The 20,059-nt window shown below is 43.3% G+C and overlaps 1 protein-coding gene across 9 annotated transcripts in view; it reads left to right on the top strand.

Annotated features, from left to right (window-relative positions):
- The window catches only part of LOC147640133 (lysine-specific demethylase JMJ27-like), a 72,495-nt gene that overhangs the window by 5,163 nt on the left and 47,273 nt on the right, over positions 1–20,059 (top strand). For all 9 annotated transcript variants that reach the window (XM_086777548.1, XM_086777573.1, XM_086777528.1 and 6 more), the window contains exons 7-13: positions 1–687; positions 808–1,137; positions 1,295–1,552; positions 15,070–15,441; positions 15,544–15,616; positions 15,702–15,787; positions 15,941–16,060. The exon at positions 1–687 is cut by the window's left edge and continues 43 nt beyond it. In XM_086777548.1, the coding sequence (XP_086633674.1) occupies positions 1–687; positions 808–1,137; positions 1,295–1,552; positions 15,070–15,441; positions 15,544–15,616; positions 15,702–15,787; positions 15,941–16,060 (1,926 nt within the window). The remainder of the gene's footprint in view (positions 688–807; positions 1,138–1,294; positions 1,553–15,069; positions 15,442–15,543; positions 15,617–15,701; positions 15,788–15,940; positions 16,061–20,059) is intronic.

Raw genomic sequence — 20,059 nt, 5'->3', positions numbered from 1 at the left:
TCGGCTTGTGGTTATGATTTGTGCCTGACATGCTGTCGAGAGCTCCGGCACGGCTGGCAGCCTGGAGGTGAACAAGCAGGCTCTGCAGAGCAACAGTCTCATGTGAGGGCGAGAGGATTAGTTAGGGCACCACAGAATGCAGGAAGTGGGAGACACTACAAATTACCTGCTTGGTGTGTGAATGAAGATCAAAGCGTTCCTTGTCCGCCTCCTGAACGGGGTGGGTGTGGATCCAGTACGTTGGTACTGAAGAGGATTTTGAAGTCCAATTGGATAGCAAAGCTGGTAACAGATGTCAACCACCTTATGAAAATGGGCCCAAGGTTGCCTTTGTTAACAGATGCACATGATCCCTGCACTGAATGCTCTAACAGACTCCCTAAAGATCCAGCTTTCACTTCTGATAATTGTGACATATATTTGCGTCAGGCTGCTCATAGAACTGGCAGTAAAGACAACTTCATCTACTGTCCAACAGTCGAAGTTATAAAAAAAGAAGGCTTAGGACATTTCCAGAAACACTGGCTTCAAGGTGAGCCTGTTATCGTCAGAAATGTGCTTGAAGGAACAAAAGGCTTAAGCTGGGAGCCCATGGTTATGTGGCGTGCTGTTAGGGAGACTACAAGAAACAAATTTGAAGGAGAAACAAAATCTGTGAAAGCTCTTGATTGTCTAGATTGGTGCCAGGTATATTTTTTAAAACAATACTGACCGATACTATGCTGGCTTTATTTTTCATTATGAAGTTTAGGTGGGAGACTGGTTGCCTCAGCTGTTTTTCTCAATTCAAAGGGTTGCACCTTGTAGGTAGAAATCAATATTCATCAATTCTTCAAAGGCTATGAAGAAGGACGAATGCACAGAAATGGTTGGCCTGAAATGTTGAAGCTGAAAGACTGGCCACCTTCCAACTTTTTTGAGGAAAGGCTTCCACGGCATGGTGCTGAGTTCATCAGTGCTCTGCCTTTTCATGAGTACACACATCCAAAGTATGGAGTCATGAATTTGGCTTCAAAGCTTCCAGATTATGTATTGAGACCAGATCTTGGTCCCAAAACTTACATTGCTTATGGTATGAGGGAGGAACTTGGACGGGGTGATTCAGTGACGAAGTTGCATTGTGACATGTGTGATGCGGTATAATTATTCTCGTTAAAGCTTAATTTCTGGGAAAAAAATAAATTCAGGCTTGTAAAAATCTGAAAGTTTTAGACAAATTCATTGACAAGCTAAGTTAGGAAGAATTCACATGTGGACTGATCCTGAGTTCCTCTTGTTTTCACCTGTGGTTAAGGTGAATGTGCTCACACACACAACAGATGTTAAGCTTCCTGAGTGGCAGAGGCGGCGGCTTGATAAGTTTCGGAAGCTATACAAAGAAATGAGTGCTTCAAAGCCATCGGCAGGAGGGGCTAGGTGTTCCGAAGACCAGGACTGGCATCATGGCAGTGCAGCAGTTCGTGCGTTTCAAATGGTGTTTCCGTCAGAGAGTGATTTTTTGGAGGTCACTGATTCGTCAGAGCCTGAGTTTGATGCTCTGCGTGCAGACAAAGTAGGTTCTTTTCTTCTTTTTGCTCACACAAACACAATCATAGGCGAATGTGCACACATGCATGCACACACTTATGTGGTTACATACCTGCCCATGTGACAGGCTTTATAAATACATACTATAACAGGCATTTAAGTATGAGAGCAGCTTGCTCTATGAACTAGTTAGTGGCACACCTTAGAAAATACCCGAGTTATGTAAAAAACCATCACAACACTTTAAAGCTCTGTAAAAAATGTGACAGGCTTTATAAATACATAGTATAACAGGTCTGTCTCAAGTACGAGAGCAGCTTGCTCTATTAACTAGTTAGTGGTGCACCTTAGAAAATACCTGAGTTGTGTAAAAAACCATCACAACACTTTAAAGCTTTGAAAAAACTTTTGAGTTTCTTTCTCCCTCTCCCCTTCTACACACGCAAAGAGGAGGAGGGGGGGGGGGTTCTTAAACCCTGTTAGCTTTGCTGTAAGAATAGTATCGTCCCATAGACGTTTCATAAGAGCCCATTCTGCTCCTCTGGTAAATACAAGTCTCCATGTATGCATACCCGCTGTTTGTATAGGCTATGTGCTGAGTTGTCAAATTGGTGCTTATCGTCTCCAAAGGGTTGTTGGTGTGCCGGTGTCAAGCTTTGTGCATAGGATTTTCCATATATAGAACTGCTTGCTCTTTCCAACAGAGAGTGAGTCTGAAGGAGGGACAGCTTGCATGATCGTGGGTGCATTGAGTGCCTGCAGTAAAATGACTGCATCTTGGTCATGATGGACATGCGTGTTCGTGGCCTCCTGTTCAAATATGGGTGCAGCTTGGTCAGAGTGGACTGCAGTAGAATGACTTCATCTTGGTTGTGGTGGACACTGAACCACTTGCGTACTATGGGTGCAGCTTGGTCAGAGTGGATTCTATGAAGAGGGCTGGTCTTGTCTCCATGGACCAGGTTATTGATCCACATTGCAGCTCTACCCATAAATGTTTCATTACTGCGTACCTGCTGTGCTGTGCCGACATATAGTGTAGTGTTATCTGAAATCCTTTCTTTTAGCTTCAAAAGGCTGAATTATATGCATATCTCCTGTGCTGCCAAGCATGCTGATGAAAAGTGTTGTGTTACCTGGAACTGAAACAAATTTTATGCTTAAAGATGAGGTTGTGTACTTAGTTTTTTGGAAGAGCTAGGAAAGATCTAATTATTTAGTCAAATCCATGATTGAAAACGAGGACAATCAAGAGATGACCTTGATTAAAAGGAGCAAGATAATAGACTTAAAAATCACATTACTAGATTGATCGATCTCTTTTTTTAATGAGAGCTTGCGAGTACATCAATTTATAGCTGAAAAATACATCAGTTTTAGCTAAAAAGAGCATGTCATTTAAGTGACACCTAGACTGTCACTTACACCATCCATGTGGCCAACCCATGTGATACCATGTGGCTATGGCATCAACCCTAGTACATTGTCAATTAGATCACCCCATCTCTGTACTTCTTCGTCTTTCTTCACCTCACTTACACTTATTGACTCCAAACAACCTTTAAGCAATTGCACCATACAAATGCCCAAAATTCGGAAGAACCCTTACCTCCGCTTAGGGATCAAATCGAGAAAAACAACTTGCCACGCCTCGCGCAGAAAATATAGATGCAGACCCAAATTTTAATACCTCCTCTTAAGGGATATATCCCTAAACTCCACTATCCCCTAACCCTATGTCTCAGACAACCTGCTCAATACAGTCAAGTACGGGGTTATAGGCACCATCCAAACCCTTAATAGACTGGGCCTATCATAACCTCTTGTAGTGGCTAGACGCAATGCTACACCCGAGGCTAGAGTCCCAAATCAACACTTATCAACACCTTATAATAGGTTTCCAGCTTCCTTTCATGGAGAGAGAATTTGTTGAAATAAACACCAAAATATCATGGGGCCTCCTTTCATGGGGAGAAAATTTGTTGAAATAAACACCAAAATATCATGGGGCTAAGGACAAATAGGTTCAAAGGTTAGAAAGCCTTGTAGCACTGAGGCAGTAATCATCACAAGGTGAAAGTAACTCTAGGGAATCCATGATTTGTAGAAGCAGCCAAGATGGCCACACATGTTGACTTTTGTACCTAGAATCTAGGAGAGAATGAGGGAGATGATTGAGGAAGCTTGTGACCTCATCAATGATGCTGTTTGATACTTGTACTCAGCGTATATAAGAGGCATCTTCTAATGAACAAGAACAACACGTTTTTCTCCTCATCTATGGCATCATTATGTTAATCGTTTTTGCTAAGTCTTAATCCTTGTGGTTTAATATCTTAACCATTATGATTACATCTACACCATGAGTTTCACCATAGTATATGAGCCACCATGAAACCAACATGGTATCAGAGCCTTCCCTTTATTCTAACCTTTCTCATTAGCAAGATTATTACTTACACTATCAATGATTAAGCTTAATTAGTATGCTTATTATCTCTTTCACTCTCTCTGTCAGACCAGTCTGCAGTGGAGCTTTGATTCCACCCATCACAAAGCACCTTTGCCCAAGTTTAGTAGAGGAGGCTCTTCATTGGCGCAGCAGCAGCTCGAAGCAATTAGCGAAAAACATATCCAGTCGTCAGTGGGAGCAGCATAACCAGTTGCCTCCTGATTTGGGGGCCCTAAATGCTGAGTGTGAGAAGCTTCATTCTCTAATTCAAGACATCCCTGGGGGTTTGGCACACAGCGAACACGTCTACAGCCTCTATTCTTGAAGAAAACGCCACCAGATAGGAATTCCAGCCCTGTGCACTCCACAAAAGGCATTTTTGGTAAGCTGAAGATTAAAGCATGATTAAAATGCTTGATTGTATGTTTCTAGGCTTCAATCTCATGTAGACACACTGCTATTACTCCTCCTTAAAGCTTACTTGCTTTGCACCTGTGGAAGGTCTTCAATTTTACACTCAAAGCTGCCCTCCTCTGCTGAGTCATCTAATTCCAAGTATGTCAAGGCCAAACAAATCAAAAAGAAGATCAACAAGCCAAAGCCCAAACCTCACTACTATAAGCATGCCAAAGCAGTAGGTGAGGGAGTTTTTTAAATTTGCATTTCCTTTTCAGTAAAGCAGTATAGACATTGTCCTTGGAAGATACACCAAGTGGTAAGACCCTGCTCCTACTCACACCATGGGCTCAGTAATTGTCCTTGAAAGATACACCAAGTGGTAAGACCCTGCTCCTACTCACACCATGGGTAGATTTCAAATTTGATAGTATGAATTTTCATACATGGCAAACAAAAATCAAGTTCATCTTAATGAAAAAGGGGTTGTGGAATGTAGCCAATGGCAAGGAGAAGAAACCTGCCACTAGCGATGCAGAAGCACTTCGGGTAGTCAAAGATGAGAAGGCTCTCGCCATCATTGCCTTGGGGTTACATGATCAATTTATTCATTCATCACTTAGATGGCAAGGACACTGCATTTGAGGCCTGGGAAGAGCTAGAAAAGCTCTTTGGCACACAAGCTACTTGCTAATCAAATATTTTGAATTAAAAATGAACTCTGGAGATTCTATGCCTGCACACCTAAACTACGTGAAGAGCTTACTTACTCGACTGGTTGGCATAAAAATCAATATGAAAGAGGATATATGCAATGCAACGGTCTTAAAGAGTCTTCCACAAGAAGACTATGGTAATGTAGTAACCAGTCTCAACAACATTCCTTCTCAAAGCTTGTGGAGATAGAAGCATCACTTTACAGGAAGAATAGAAAATCAAGGAGTGACATGATATCCAAGAGGGAGCGTTCTACAACAAAAGTGATTCATTCTAGAAAGCTAGATTTAAGACTTTCTCCAAGGGAGCTCAAGTGAAGAAGGATTTCTCAAGGAAGTCTTGTAACTTTTGTGAGAAAAGAAAAAAGATTGTTTCTATAGAAACGAAGCCCAAAAGGCCTACCTTGCAGGTGAACCAGAATCTGATAAAGAAGCTGAGGAGAAAGAAGAGGCCTCACCTGCCAAGGCCAACTACATCGAGGACAGCTGGGCTTTCTAAGCCTAATGGAACCAGCCCACCTGGAATTCTACCCTCTATTTTGGTGTAAACATAACTAGATCTCCAGCATTTACCATTATAACTGACATTGTAAGCCTAACTGAGATAAGACCTATGGGCACCGACATGGCCATCATAATCAGCATTGTAAGTTGTAACTAGGACTAGCATTGTCGTCATCTATAGTCATGGATATTTTGTTGAGGGAGGGTGTTGAAATAAACACCAAATATCATGGGGCTAAGGGCAAATAGGTTCAAAGGTTAGAAAGCCTTGTAGCATTGAGGCAGTAACCATCACAAGGTGAAAGTAACTCTAGGGAATCCACGATTTGTAGAAGACAAAAGGAGCATTTATGATGACCCCACATGTTGACTTTTGTACCCAGAATCTAGGAGAGAATGAGGAAGCTTGTGACCCATCAATGATGCTGTTTCATACTTGTACTCAGCCTATATAAGAGGCATCTTCTAATGAACAAGAACAACACGTTTTTCTCGTCATGTATGGCATCATTATGTTAATCTTTTTTGCGAAGTCTTAATTCTTGTGGTTTAATACCTTAACCATGATGATTACATCTACACCATGAGTTTCACCATAGTGTATGAGCCACCATGAAACCAACAGAATTTTCAATCCACGAATTTCAAAACAAAATTTCGAAATTGTGATGAAAAAGTAGAGGAAGATCTGTCGATGAAGCCAAACTCTTTTGATGAAGCCGACATAGAACATAAGGTTGATGAAAAAGTCAACGAAGATCCATTTGATGAGGCCCATGAAGTCATAGTGATTATAAGGAATTTCAGTGCGTTTACTTCAACGTGTTTACAAAGGTCTTCGAGCTTTTAATAACTTCCTAAGGTTTTGAGCCTTTAAGTTTTAAGCCATTTCACACCAATACTTTAAGCTCTAAACCTTGGGATCCTTTAATTTGCAAAGAACCTATCAAAGAGAAAAGTGACGGTACACTACAGGGAGAAGAAAATGCTATACTTTTTCTGTGCTGTGATCAGATGCCCCTTGCCGCCACTTGTCCGTGCATGCTGTTATTGTCAAAGTGCTTTGATTCAGAGTTATTCAAGGAGCGTGTATGTTTGAAAGGGCCGAAAGGTGTGCTGGAAGAGCAGTTGCACAAGTGTATGAGCAGACTGCAATTGATTTTATAGCCTTTGAGATCTGCCTATTCAGGATAAAAGATGAGATCCCACACACACATGCAGAAGATGGCTACCACTACCCTTAGTTACTCACTTCTCACGGAGAAGATGAAGAAATGTGTAAGCCTGTTGATTATTTGAAGCTTTAGCTCACGACTAAGCAGGAAGATGTAATGCCCTCTCAAGGGAGCCGCTAGGGGGCTGCTCGCCTTGCTGCCATTGGATGATGCTAGGAATGCTGTAGAGAAGGAGAGCTATTTTGGTGTGGGAAAGCTTCAAGTTCGGGCTCAAGTAACTTTACGTTGATTCAAGGTATTGCAGTTAGTGTTGCTTTGATGTGCAGCTGTTGCTTCCACAAATTTGGTCAAAAGCCAGTTTTTGCTGCCTACAAAGCTGCCGCTTGTCTCTACAACATGTCCACAAAGTTGAAGGTTTATATTCAATGGCCATTAATTATGAGGTACTTTATTCCATCTGTCAACGGAGGTCAGTAGTCAACATCGAAGGGTTGCATCATGAGTCAAAGCACTTACTGCCTAATAAATAGCTAGTTTTGATGGACAGCAGCCAGGCTGGACATTGGTCTAAGGATTAGAAAGGAATCACTTAGTCGTCCACCATCAGCTACAAAAATAGTAGTTTCCAAAAATAGTAAGTGGATCCAAGAGGTCACACAGGTATTGGGGTATAAAGAAACACTTTAGCAAAGTTTGGGTAAACTCTGAGGCTTTGGCAAGGTAAATTAAATTTATGGGCGCCATCACCCCATGGGGATGGGCACCGGGGACGTCAACACAACTAAGGTGGAAAGGAAGTTTGCATCAACTAAGGATAGATTCTCAACAAAAAAGTGTGGAACCCAACTGCATCCTTATGAGAGAGCTGGAGAAAAGGGGAGTCCACACTGTACTGAAGGGGTGGGAGGCGGTCCATGGAGAGCCCATATCTTGAGAACCAAGTGGAAACTTGGGCATACTGTACTCCAGGGTGGCCCTCGAGTGGTAGTTGTCTGGAGGACTCCAGGGAAAACCTCGGGTACCTGTGGGGATCCATGTGACCGATGCGATGGAGGTATCTGAGTGTCTAGAAGAGTGCTCCACTACCATCGGGGCTGCGCCAAACTCTGCCTAGATAATCTGGTGTGGGACTTGTGGTTTGTTGCAGATCATACGGGAGAACATCATGACATGGGGCCTTTCAAACTCGGTGTCAATCCTCATCGGATAAATCTCGCCCCCAAGGCTGCTCTATGCATCAAGTTGGTGTGACGAGGGTGTCAAAAGCCAAAAGCCAACCCTTCATCTTGGGCTCCTGGAAATGTGTCTGGAAGCACTACTACTCAAGTAAGCTCAAGGCTGCATATCCTTGTGTCACTCTAGCATGTGCTGCGGGAAGCATGGTGAAGCGTGGGCCACTGAAAGTGACACCAAGGTAGACATAGGTGTTGGGTTTTATGCTGTGTATGCACCCACAGGAGTGCTAGTGATCATCAGTAGGTTACTGGGGCACTTTTTACTTCAGTTAGTGGAGGTTTTTTCCCCCAGTTTAGTTCATTTTCACTTATATGCAGTTTATAAGTGTTTTGGTCCACCCGGCACATTTATGGCCGGTCATGTGAACACTTATCCTTTAGGGGTCACTATCATGTGGCTTGTACTTCACTTTTCATTATTCAAGCATATTGGGAGTCGTGTTCCTTCCTCTCTTGATTTCCACGCCTGTTTGAGCTTGTGAAAACCCTAACCCTAATCCTTCAAAGTCTTCATTTGGTATCAGAGCCTAGAAGCTTACTCCTGCCCTGCCCGTACACAACCAGTACACGTGTAGCTGCTGTCCGTACAGCATACACACATTCAGTCAAGCGCCGGCCTCAGCTGCTGCAGCCCGTACACCTGTGCGCCGCCTGCATTGCCTTCAGTGACTGTACCATCCCGTACAGTCAAGTGCAGCCACCGTACAGTAAGAGCAGCCTGCAGAGTATTGTACCTGCCCGTACAGTCAGCGCCGCCTTACTGTACCTGCCCGTACACAGTGCGCCGTCTTCAGCAACACTTCAGCGCCGCCTGCAAACAGTCGCCTTCAGCTACTGTACCTGCCCGTACAGTCAAGAGCAACGCGTGCCCTTGCTTCCGTACCTGGCGACTGTACCTGGCGACAGTACAAACCTGCGCATTCTGTGTATTTGCTTCAGTACCCGACTGTACTTGCTTTGACTGTACCTGCACAAAAACTGTACCTGCTGCTCAGCGTCCGTACTGCTTCCGTACCTGCTTCTGTACAGCACCTCGACTGTAGTTGCTGTGTACCTGCACAATACAGTCGACTGAACTTCTGCTCAGCACAGAAGTGGTAAGCATTACATATTTTGAATATTGGGCATTTGAATTTTCTCTGTGAAAATATACAGGCACAACAGGCAGATTTTCTAGCAAGAAAATATACAGGTTTTTTGCACAGTTTGGGTGCAGCAAATTTGGGCATTTTTAGGGCATTTTGGCATTGTGTACGCCATTTGCTGCTCTACTCAGTCATTGGTGCATTGAGCTGCACATTCAGAGGATTGAGAGTGCAGGCAGATTTGGGTGAACTGTATTCAGTGGAGTACAGTTGTTATCAGGGTTTTTTGCTTTTGGGTTTTTTGGTAAACAGGTACAACATTGTGCGTAAAGCATAATGGCAAATCAGCAGCAAAGTGATGTATTCACATATTTGTCTAAGGAAGACAAATTGGATGGCACGAACTACTCCTTATGGAGTTTTATGCTGAAGAATGTGCTTGTGGCAAAAGGTCTTTGGGATTTTGTTAGTGGTGATGAACCACGTCCAGGTCCATTGGCTCCAGAGACTCCTCCTCAAGGGGGTGCTCGTGGACGAGGACAACAGGTACAGGCTCCAGGACAGCCATTGCCTGTTCAGAGAACAAATGCTCAAAAGACATGGGATGCCAGGGATGCACAAGCATTGTCACTCATTGCATTGTCAGTTCAGAGGTCCATTATACCTCATATTCGGTCAGCTGGCTCTTCACAGAATGCATGGGTGACTTTGGAGCAAATGTATGCTGCTCGTAATGAGGCTAGGATCTCATTTTTGAAAAGAGAGCTTGAAAATCAGAAAATGAATGAAGGAGATGATATGTCTAGCCACTTGAACAAGCTGCAGGATTTGAGAGAGCAACTCATCAATGTGGATGAGATTATTCCTGAGACACAGCTTGTGTCCACCATCTTGCACTCTTTGCCAAGATCTTACTTGGCTTTCCATACCTCTTTGAACCTCAGCATGAGGAATGCTGTTGAACCCCTCAAGTATCAGGAACTTGTTGCTCTCTTATTACAAGAGGAGCAAATGAGGAAGAATATGAATATGAACACAAATGCTGAACAAGCATTTACTACAGGTCAAAAGGGGAAAGGGAAATCTCAGCCAAAGAGTGCAAATCAAAATTCAGGTGATGGTGGTTCTTCACAGGATACCAAGAAAAGTGATGGACAGCCCAAGAAGAAGGGCAAATGTCATTACTGTAAAAAGCCAGGTCACTACATCACGGAATGTAGGAAGAGGATTGCCAAAGAGAAGGCAAAGGAAGCTGGGATGTCTGTTAATGATGCTCCTAAAGCTCCTCCAGAGACTGCTTCTTTTGTTGAGGACAGGGATTACTGTTTCTATACATGCAGCTATGATGCCTCTTGGTCTTCACAGGCACTCAGTATGACAGAGCATGCATGTACTTGGTATTTTGATAGTGGTGCCTCAAAGCATATCACATCTCGCAGGGATTTGTTTAGTCATGTTGGCCCTGCCCCTGTTGGCAAAACTGTTCAGTGTGCCAACAATGCTTCATATCCAGTGTGTGGCATTGGGGAGATTCAGCTTACAGCCATTGATGGCTCCATTCTCCGCCTTACAGATGCCTTATATGTACCAGGGATAAAGAAGAATTTGTTGTCCATTTCTTCTTTAGCACATTGTGGAATGCAAGTCCACTTTGATGATGATAAATGCATGGTCAGAGACAAAGCAAATGCCTTGACCTTGATGCTTACTGGTACATTATGTCATGGACTTTATGAGTTGGATGCATTTCAGCCAGTGGATCAGTCTGCTTATCATGCATTCACTCTTACTCCAGCTATGGTTGATGCGGAGTTATGGCATGCTCGCATGGGGCATGTAAATTTTGGTAGTCTTATGCTTATGCAGCGACATAATATGTTTACAGACCTACCTCTCATGGAGAAGCCTCCAGATCACATTTGTGAAGGATGTATTTTAGGAAAAATGCACAGGTTTTCCTTCCCACGTGATCAGGCTCTAAGAGCAACTGCAAAGTTGCAACTTATACACAGTGATCTTTGTGGTCCCATGCAGACGAAGTCATTAGGTGGTTGCTTTTATTTTGCAACATTTATTGATGACTTCTCACGTATATGCTGGGTCTATCCTTTGACACAGAAATCACAGGTATATGATGCATTTTTGGCCTTTGTGGCACTTGCTGAGACAGAGTCTGGATGCAAGGTGAAGACTCTCCGTTCTGACCGAGGGGGGGAATATATGTCACATGTGCTGAATTCTTTTCTTGGGAGTAGAGGTATAAAACATCAGTATACTACTCCTTACACTCCACAGCAGAATGGAGTTGCAGAAAGGAAAAATCGGTCACTCATGGAGATGGCCAGATGTATGCTAAAGGCAAAAAGACTACCACATATCTTTTGGGTGGAAGCAGTAATGTGTGCTTGTCATATTTTGAATCGATGTCCCACAAAGGCATTGGTTTCTATTACTCCTTTTGAGGCTTGGCATGGCCGCAAGCCTTCTGTATCGCATTTTCGTATCTTTGGGTGCCTTGCATATGCACACATACCCAAAGAGTTGAGGAGGAAGCTTGATGATAAAGCCACAAAATGCATTTTTGTTGGGTATAGCCGTGAGAGCAAGGGCTACAGGTTATATGACCCACTATCCAGGAAGATATTTATCAGCCGGGATGTGATTTTTGATGAAAAATCAGAATTATCCATGGCTGGTTATGAGGCAAATCAGGCTGAAAATGATGTATTTGAAGGTCTTCTACCCATGGAGTTTCATTCCACAGTTGGTGATCCAACTCATGAGGGTAATGGACAGCCAGCAAATGATGTAGGTGGTGCAGAAATTCAGCAGCCAAATGAGCCAGAAGCTGAACCAAACATGGGACAGCAGGCACCACAGGTCAGACATATACCTAGATGGTATTTGAGGACACTACAGGACAGCCATTTAGAGGGTCCTCTTGCTGGTCGTACTCGTAGGGAGACAAGGACCAATGAGCATGCACACATCATGGATTTGAATCTGGTTATGGCAGCCAGTTTACAGGATGATGATGAGCCTGATTCATTTGTGGATGCACGAGATAATGTGCATTGGAACAAAGCCATGCAGGATGAGATTGATTCTATTAAAAAGAATCAAACATGGGATTTGGTTGATCTGCCCAAAGGCAAGAAAGCCATTGGTACTAAATGGGTCTACAAGTTGAAAAGACATGCAGATGGATCCATTGACAGGTACAAAGCCCGTCTAGTTGCAAAGGGCTATGCACAGAAGAAGGGCATTGATTATGAGGAGACATTTGCTCCTACATCCCGTATGTCGACACTTCAGTGTGTCATTGCATTGGCTGCACATCGTGGTTGGGTTGTTCACCAGTTGGACATAAAGACTGCATTCCTACATGGGGACCTCGAGGAGGAAGTTTATGTATTTCAGCCCATGGGATTTGCAGAACATGGTCATGAGGGGAAAGTATGCAGGCTGAAAAAGGCCTTGTATGGTTTGAAACAAGCTCCACGAGCTTGGTATGCAAAAATAGATGCTTTTCTACTCACTCAGGGATTTGTGAACAGTCCATCAGAGACCACTTTGTATGTGAAGAAAGAAGAGACAGATCTGCTGGTCATCAGTCTTTATGTGGATGATCTCTTGCTCATGGGATCAAATGATGACAAAATTGCAGCATTTAAAGAGATACTGCAACAGACATTTGACATGTCTGACTTGGGCCTTGTACATTACTATTTGGGCATACAGTTTGTGCAGGATAACAGAGGCATTGGGTTGTTGCAATCACGTTATGTTGCTAAACTTCTGGAGAAGTTTAAATTTCAGGATTGCAAGCCTATTAGTACTCCTATGGAGCCTGGGATGAAACTGTCACTACAAGATGACAGTGTTTCCTTTGATGCCACTACATATGCTCAAGCTGTTGGGTGCCTCATATACTTGTGTAACACAAGGCCAGATATTCAGTATGCAGTCTCTCAGTTGAGCAGATTCATGCACAGCCCACGGTTGTCACATTGGCAAGCTGTGAAGCGTGTATTCCGTTATTTGCAGGGTACCTTGTCTCTTGGGTTGCTTTATCCTGAGGGGGGTGACATGCAGTTACATGCTTACAGTGATTCAGATTGGGCTGGTGATTTTGATACCAGACATTCCACTAGTGGGAATTGTTTCTTCCTTGGCGCTTCATGCATTTCTTGGCTAAGCAAGAAACAGACCACAGTGGCCACTTCATCTTGTGAGGCAGAGTATAGAGCAGCCTACACTACTACTGTTGAGTGTGTTTGGCTGCGTCGTCTTATGACTGATATGGATATTTCAGTGGAGGAGCCTACACCTATCTATACTGATAGTCAGAGTGCCATTGCTGTGGCCAGGAATCCTGTGTTTCATGCTCGCACGAAACACATTGAGATTCACTATCATTTTGTTCGGGAGAGACTCCAGGCAGGAGATATCAGTCTGATCTACTGTCCTACAGATCAGAATGTGGCAGACATCTTCACCAAAGCATTACCACGTCCGAAATTTGAAGCATTCCGCAATGCTTTGAATTTGTTTCCTTTTGGTGGATGATGTACAGTGATCACATATCACTCCAGGGGGGTTTGTTGGGTTTTATGCTGTGTATGCACCCACAGGAGTGCTAGTGATCATCAGTAGGTTACTGGGGCACTTTTTACTTCAGTTAGTGGAGGTTTTTTCCCCCAGTTTAGTTCATTTTCACTTATATGCAGTTTATAAGTGTTTTGGTCCACCCGGCACATTTATGGCCGGTCATGTGAACACTTATCCTTTAGGGGTCACTATCATGTGGCTTGTACTTCACTTTTCATTATTCAAGCATATTGGGAGTCGTGTTCCTTCCTCTCTTGATTTCCACGCCTGTTTGAGCTTGTGAAAACCCTAACCCTAATCCTTCAAAGTCTTCAATAGGATGAGACAATCTCCACAGGATCCCCTTTGTATGTGAAGTTCAATTTGGATGTGAAGGGGCCAGAGGTATTGAAGACCATTACCTTGGTTTTACCAAGGTTAACTTTGAGGTCCCGCTGAGTTCAAAAGTCCTTCAAGGCATTCAAATGTCTCTGAAGCCCCTCGGCTGAATCTGAAAGGAGGATGACGTCGTCTGCATAAAGTAGTAGGGGGATCAATATGCTGGGGGAGAGAGAGAGAGAGAGAGAGAGAGAGAGAGGAGAGAGAGAGTTATATTAAACGTCTTCAAAATACCCAGTGGGTCTATGAGACCAAAAGTGATACAATAGTGTCCATGTAATTTCATCATTGTACAAAAGAAAACAAAGAGCTATGAGCTGAGAATGTCAAATCTGAGCCATATGATACAAAGTGGGACCATTATACAACCTATGGAGCTAATAGGGGGAGGGGGCTGTCAAGAGAGAAAGATTTTATTAACGTCTTCTAAAGGCCAAAAAACAGCCTATGAGAAAACCTGTGTACATCATCATCGTGTGTGTGTGTGTTGGGGGGGGGGGGGGGTGTAATCAAGGGTGGTGATGAGCCAACAAAAGTTTGGCTGTATTTTTACAGTGAGGACTGCGATAGCTGTTACACCACTCAACTAAGGCATAACAGAGGTTGAGTCGTCAACAAAGACTTATGTGCTATGTCTGAACAGCTAGACACGTGCAAGTATACAAACATTCTTAACATTTATATCTACTCTTCAGTATCATTAATACTTCGATTTCTTTATTTTTCTGTCTGTAAAATGGGTCTGCATTTCAAATTAAAAAATATGCGTATGTTCGTTTGATGTCGGCAAGGCATCTTACACAGCTTTTACCTGGGCTCAAAAAACTTAAATATTCTTTATCTTAATAAAATGTTTTTGTTTTTGGCTCTGCACCTTCCCATTTTCCCCTATGCTTTTCTCTTTTTATGGTCCAGTTTGTGCTGGTCATTTTTGGCCTAATATTATCATCTTTGGTTGCATTTCCTTCTTGTGTTGTTTGTGATATCCAGACAGCTGCATCTGCTTCATTAGGTGATGCAAGCAGGATGAACAAAGATGCGGCAACCTTGAAGGAGGTAGCTATGAAAAATGGTTTTGATAGTTTAGAAGATGGCATGGTGGAGCCCGACGCATGCAAGAAAAGCATTATCGAAGAAGAACTAACCTCAGAGGGAAAGGAACAAGACAATTCCAGACCCCATCAGAAGGCAACAGGTGGCGAAGGAAGAAGAGACGAACAACCAGGGGTTAAAAAAACAGAAGATTCTTATGGAGGGGCACTGTGGGATATTTTTAGACGTCAAGATGTGTCAAAACTGCAGGAGTACCTTAGGAGACATTTCCATGAATTCCGGCATATTGAGGAGAACTGTTTGGAGCGTGTAAGAACGATCTTAGCCTTGTTTCCTGCAGTCAAGCATTCATTGACTGGCGTTATTGGCCTGCATAACTCAACCCTTTCAATTTGATGGATGCCTATGCAGATCATTCATCCAGTTCACGATCAGACAATCTATCTTACTGAAGAGCATAAAAAGAGACTTAAAGATGAGTTTGGTAAGTAGATGCCTGCGTTAACTTTTACGTTTAAACATGTTAAAACATTTCCCTGAACTTTAAGTAGTCGTCTACATGTGTGCAGGGGTTGAAGCCTGGACATTTGAACAACATACTGGAGAAGCTGTGTTTATTCCAGCAGGTTGCCCCCATCAAGTCAGAAATCTAAAGGTATAGCAGTTTGTTGTTGAAGAATGATCTATGGAAAAGTGATTTGCAACACATAACCACCATTATCACGAAGATTCCTATAGATTGTGTGTATCTTATGGATTTAAGCCGCTCCAGGTTTCAATCTCTGAGTTTGTTTCTTCAATGGTACAGTCTTGCATTAAGGTAGCATTGGACTTTGTTTCGCCTGAAAATCTACAAGAATGTGTTCGCCTGACTGACGAGTTCCGTTTACTTCCAAAAGAGCACCGCGCCAAGGAGGATAAGCTAGAGGTATGACAGCAAAGATCAAACCCTTTTTTTTGAGATTTAAGAAAGGGTAGATTTTCGGGGGAAAAAAGTAGATTTTTGATATAGAAAAAATGCATAGACAGCTTAAAAAATAGTCACCTGCTTCATACCTTTGACTTCTTAATGAGGGTGGAGTGCCTGAAGTATGGTCAGAAATTGCCATGTGGATGTGATGAATCAGGCAGCCTACAAAGAGAGAAAAAATGCATTTTTTGATATAGAAAAAATGCATAGACAGCTTAAAAAATAGCCACCTGCTTCATACCTTTGACTTCTTAATGAGGGTGGAGTGCCTGAAGTATGGTCAGAAATTTCCATGTGGATGTGATGAATCAGGCAGCCTACAAAGAGGCACCCCACCTTGCCTTTTGAGCAGTTTAGAGCCCATGTTTCTCTTACAGAAGTTTCAATAGACTCCCAGCTTCCATGTGTAGTTTGTATGAATCTGCAGGACCAGCATGTTAGAATTGTGCATCTCAGTGTTCTGGGGCTTCTACTATTTATTTGACATTTTATTGTATTTCTCCTATTTATTTGTCCTGTGAGCAGTCGGCCAGCTCACTGAGACACTATATAAGGAGTTCCCCTTTATTCACTTCTTCATCCAATCCACTTGCACATAGTTCAACATACAGTTGCTGGCCATTGCCATTGTAAAGCTTTACTGCTGTTATAAAAGGTGATCTTGTCCAACTCTGTCATTCTCCTTTGCACTCTCTCATATGTTTATTGTTTATGCTTCCGCCTGTGCTATCTCCTTCATGGTATCATACACTTAGATCCAAGCTGCTCCAAACCCTGCAAATCTGCCCACTTCTAGTGTGCGTTTTGGCTCCATCACTTCTCCGGCTACAGATAAGTCCATATAGTTGCTGCGTTTTCAGTACCTTGCTGGGTTTCTGGTCCAACCCTCTTTTGGTTGCTGTCAGCCAGCCCTACAGCTGTGTTTTGGTCTTCATAGGCAGATCTTGAAGTGTTTTGGCTGTGTTTTCTCCTATAGAGGCTTTCTGGCCAGTTTTGGTGGCTGCGTTTTCTTCTACAGAGGCAAACAGTGGAGTTGTGGCTGTGTTTTCTGCACCTGCATCAAATTTGGTGAGTTCTCTTGCATGTGGAGTTGCCAGACAAGTGGCTATACATTTTCTTCTTCCTCCACGAGTCCCTGCCCTTCCAGTAGGAGGTTCCCGGTGGATCTTGGACTGTTTTGCTGCTGTCCCGCCTCTTTCTCTCTACGGTTTGAGAGGGGGCTGATTGTTCCTGGTGCCTTGCTTTGTTGGAAAGCACTTGAGAGAAGTGTTTGAGAGCTGAGATTTGTTCTTTGCTGCTGTGGATATGGCTCTCCCCTGTACGAACAAAGACGACAAGTTGAAAGGACCCAACTATGCTCATCGGAAGCTTCAGATGTGGGTCTCGTTCAGCCACAAGGGTTTGTGGGACATTGTTCAGGGCATTGAAAGTGTGTGGGAGAAACAGGAATTAGGGTTAGGTTAATGTGGGAGACATACACAGAGAAGAACAAGGGAGAGAGAGAGAGAGTTGTGGGGATAAGTCAACTCATGAGGCATGAGTGTGTGACTCCCCTATCACACATGTATATTGCACTAGTACACATAGTGCACTTAGTACATTAAAAGTACTAAGTGTACTATGTACTATAACTTATGGGCTTGTACACACTATAAGGGTGGGCATAACGCCTTTACCCCAACAACCTCCCACTTAAAGGCAAAGTGCCCTTAAGTAAAGGAAAAGAAAAATCAGCATGTACATGATAATATACAAGGCCATATCAAGGCTGAAACTGGCCTCATCCAATGCCCATCAAGTGTCTGCAATGAGCAAACCGCTCCGGAGGCAAACTCTTTGTCAACAGATCTGCCGGGTTGTCATCCGTATGAATCTTAACAAGCTGAATTTGCTTGTTCTCTATCACCTCTCTGATGAAGTGATACTTCACATCCACATGCTTCGTCTTTGCATGAAAGACAGGGTTCTTTGCCAACTGGATGGCACTCTGACTGTCACAATGCAACAATGGAATATCCCCTGTATAGCCCAAATCAACCACTAACCGAGATAGCCATAATGCCTCCTTGCAAGCCTCTGTGGCTGCAATATACTCGGCCTCTGTAGTAGATAAGGCAGTGCACTTCTGCATCCTGGATATCCATGACACAGCACCTCCTGTGAATGTAAACACATAACCGGTAGTAGACTTCCGATTATCTGGATGACCGGCATAATCAGAATCCGTGTAACCATGCACTAATGCATCCTGTTTGCCAAAACATATGCACATATCTTGTGTGCCCTTCAGGTATCTTATGACACCTTTCACTGCTTCCCAATGCTTCTTGCCAGGGTTGGCCATGTATCTAGAAACCACTCCCACTGCAAATGCAATGTCCGGCCTAGTAGCAACCATGGCATACATGAGACTGCCACAAGCTGAAGCATACGGAATTTTGGCCATATCAGCCCTGCCACTATCTGACTGTGGGCTGTCCATAGCACTGAGTTTCACATATGGAGGCAAAGGAGTACTAGCTTTCTTCCCCCCGTCCATATTGAACCTCTGCAAGACTTTGCCAATGTATTCCTTCTGAGACAAATACAACACATGCTGATTTCTGTCCCAAAGTATCCGCATACCCAAAATGTGATTTGCATCACCCAAATCCTTCATATCAAAGGTTTGATGCAGCCTCTGCTTCAAGGCATCCATCTCCTTACGAGATTTCCCGGCAATCAACATATCATCAACATACAAGATGAGGATCAATAGACTGCCATCCAAAGCTTTCTTGGTGTACAAGCAGTGATCTATGTCACTTCTCCTGAATTTCTGGGATTTCATGAATGTATCAAATTTATGATACCATTCTCTTGGTGCCTGTTTGAGCCCATAAAGACTCTTTTTCAGCTTGCATACAAGCTTCTCCTTTCCACTTACTGCATAACCCTCTGGCTGCTGCATATATATCTCCTCATGGAGATCACCGTGAAGAAAAGCAGTCTTCACATCCATCTGAATCAAGTCCAGATCATCATGCGCAACCAAAGCTAACACAGCTCTAAAAATGACATCATTGCTGCGTATGATCTTTCTATTCATGGGATCCCAAAGTCTATACCCCATTTCACCTCTGTCACCATATCCTAGGAATATGCATTTGTGAGACTTAGGATCAAGTTTGGTGCGCATTTCCCTGCGTATGTGCACGTACGCAACGCAACCAAACACTCTCAAGTGCTTGTATGACGGAGGCTTCCCTGTCCATACTTCCTCTGGCACTTTCCCACCAAGCCTCGTGTTAGGTGACCTATTTATAAGGTGAACGGTTGTCATAACAGCTTCAGCCCAAAAACCATGAGGTAATGCAGCATGTGACAACATAGAACGGACCTTCTCCTGTATGGTCCTGTTCATCCTCTCTGCTGTCCCGTTTTGTGGAGGATCATAAGGAGTAGAGAGCTCTCTTTTGATGCCTTTAGCATCACAAAGGTCCTGAAACTGTTTGGACATGTACTCTCCACCATTGTCGGAACACAAAGCCTTCAGTGTTTTGCCAGTTTGATTCTCAACAAGAGCAATAAACTTCTCAAACACTGAGAATGTATCACTCTTCAAACGAAGAGGATAGACCCACACCTTGCGTGTGGCATCATCAATAAAAGACACAAAGTATTTTGCCCCTCCCAAAGAAAGCTGAGGCATCTCACATACATCTGTATGCACAAGCTCTAACTGAGCATCTTTCTGTCCAAGAGCTTTCTTGTGGGGGCACTGCAGTTGCCTGCCATATATACAATGCTCACAAAACTGAAAACTTGAAAACTTTAGAGAAGGCAAGTAACCCAAACGAGACAATTGCTCCATTCCCTTGACACTCATGTGTCCCAACCGGCTATGCCACATAGAAATTTCCGGCAGCTCGGTTGCATTTACATTAGCATGGTGACAAACACCTGCATGCATAAAGT

The sequence above is a fragment of the Cibotium barometz genome, chromosome 3 (assembly GCF_041138505.1).
Source record: "Cibotium barometz isolate CiBa-2024 chromosome 3, ASM4113850v1, whole genome shotgun sequence".
In the NCBI taxonomy this organism is placed as follows: Eukaryota; Viridiplantae; Streptophyta; class Polypodiopsida; order Cyatheales; family Cibotiaceae; genus Cibotium; species Cibotium barometz.
Note: the sequence above shows the minus strand (reverse complement) of the source record. Positions and strands in the feature narration are given on the sequence as shown.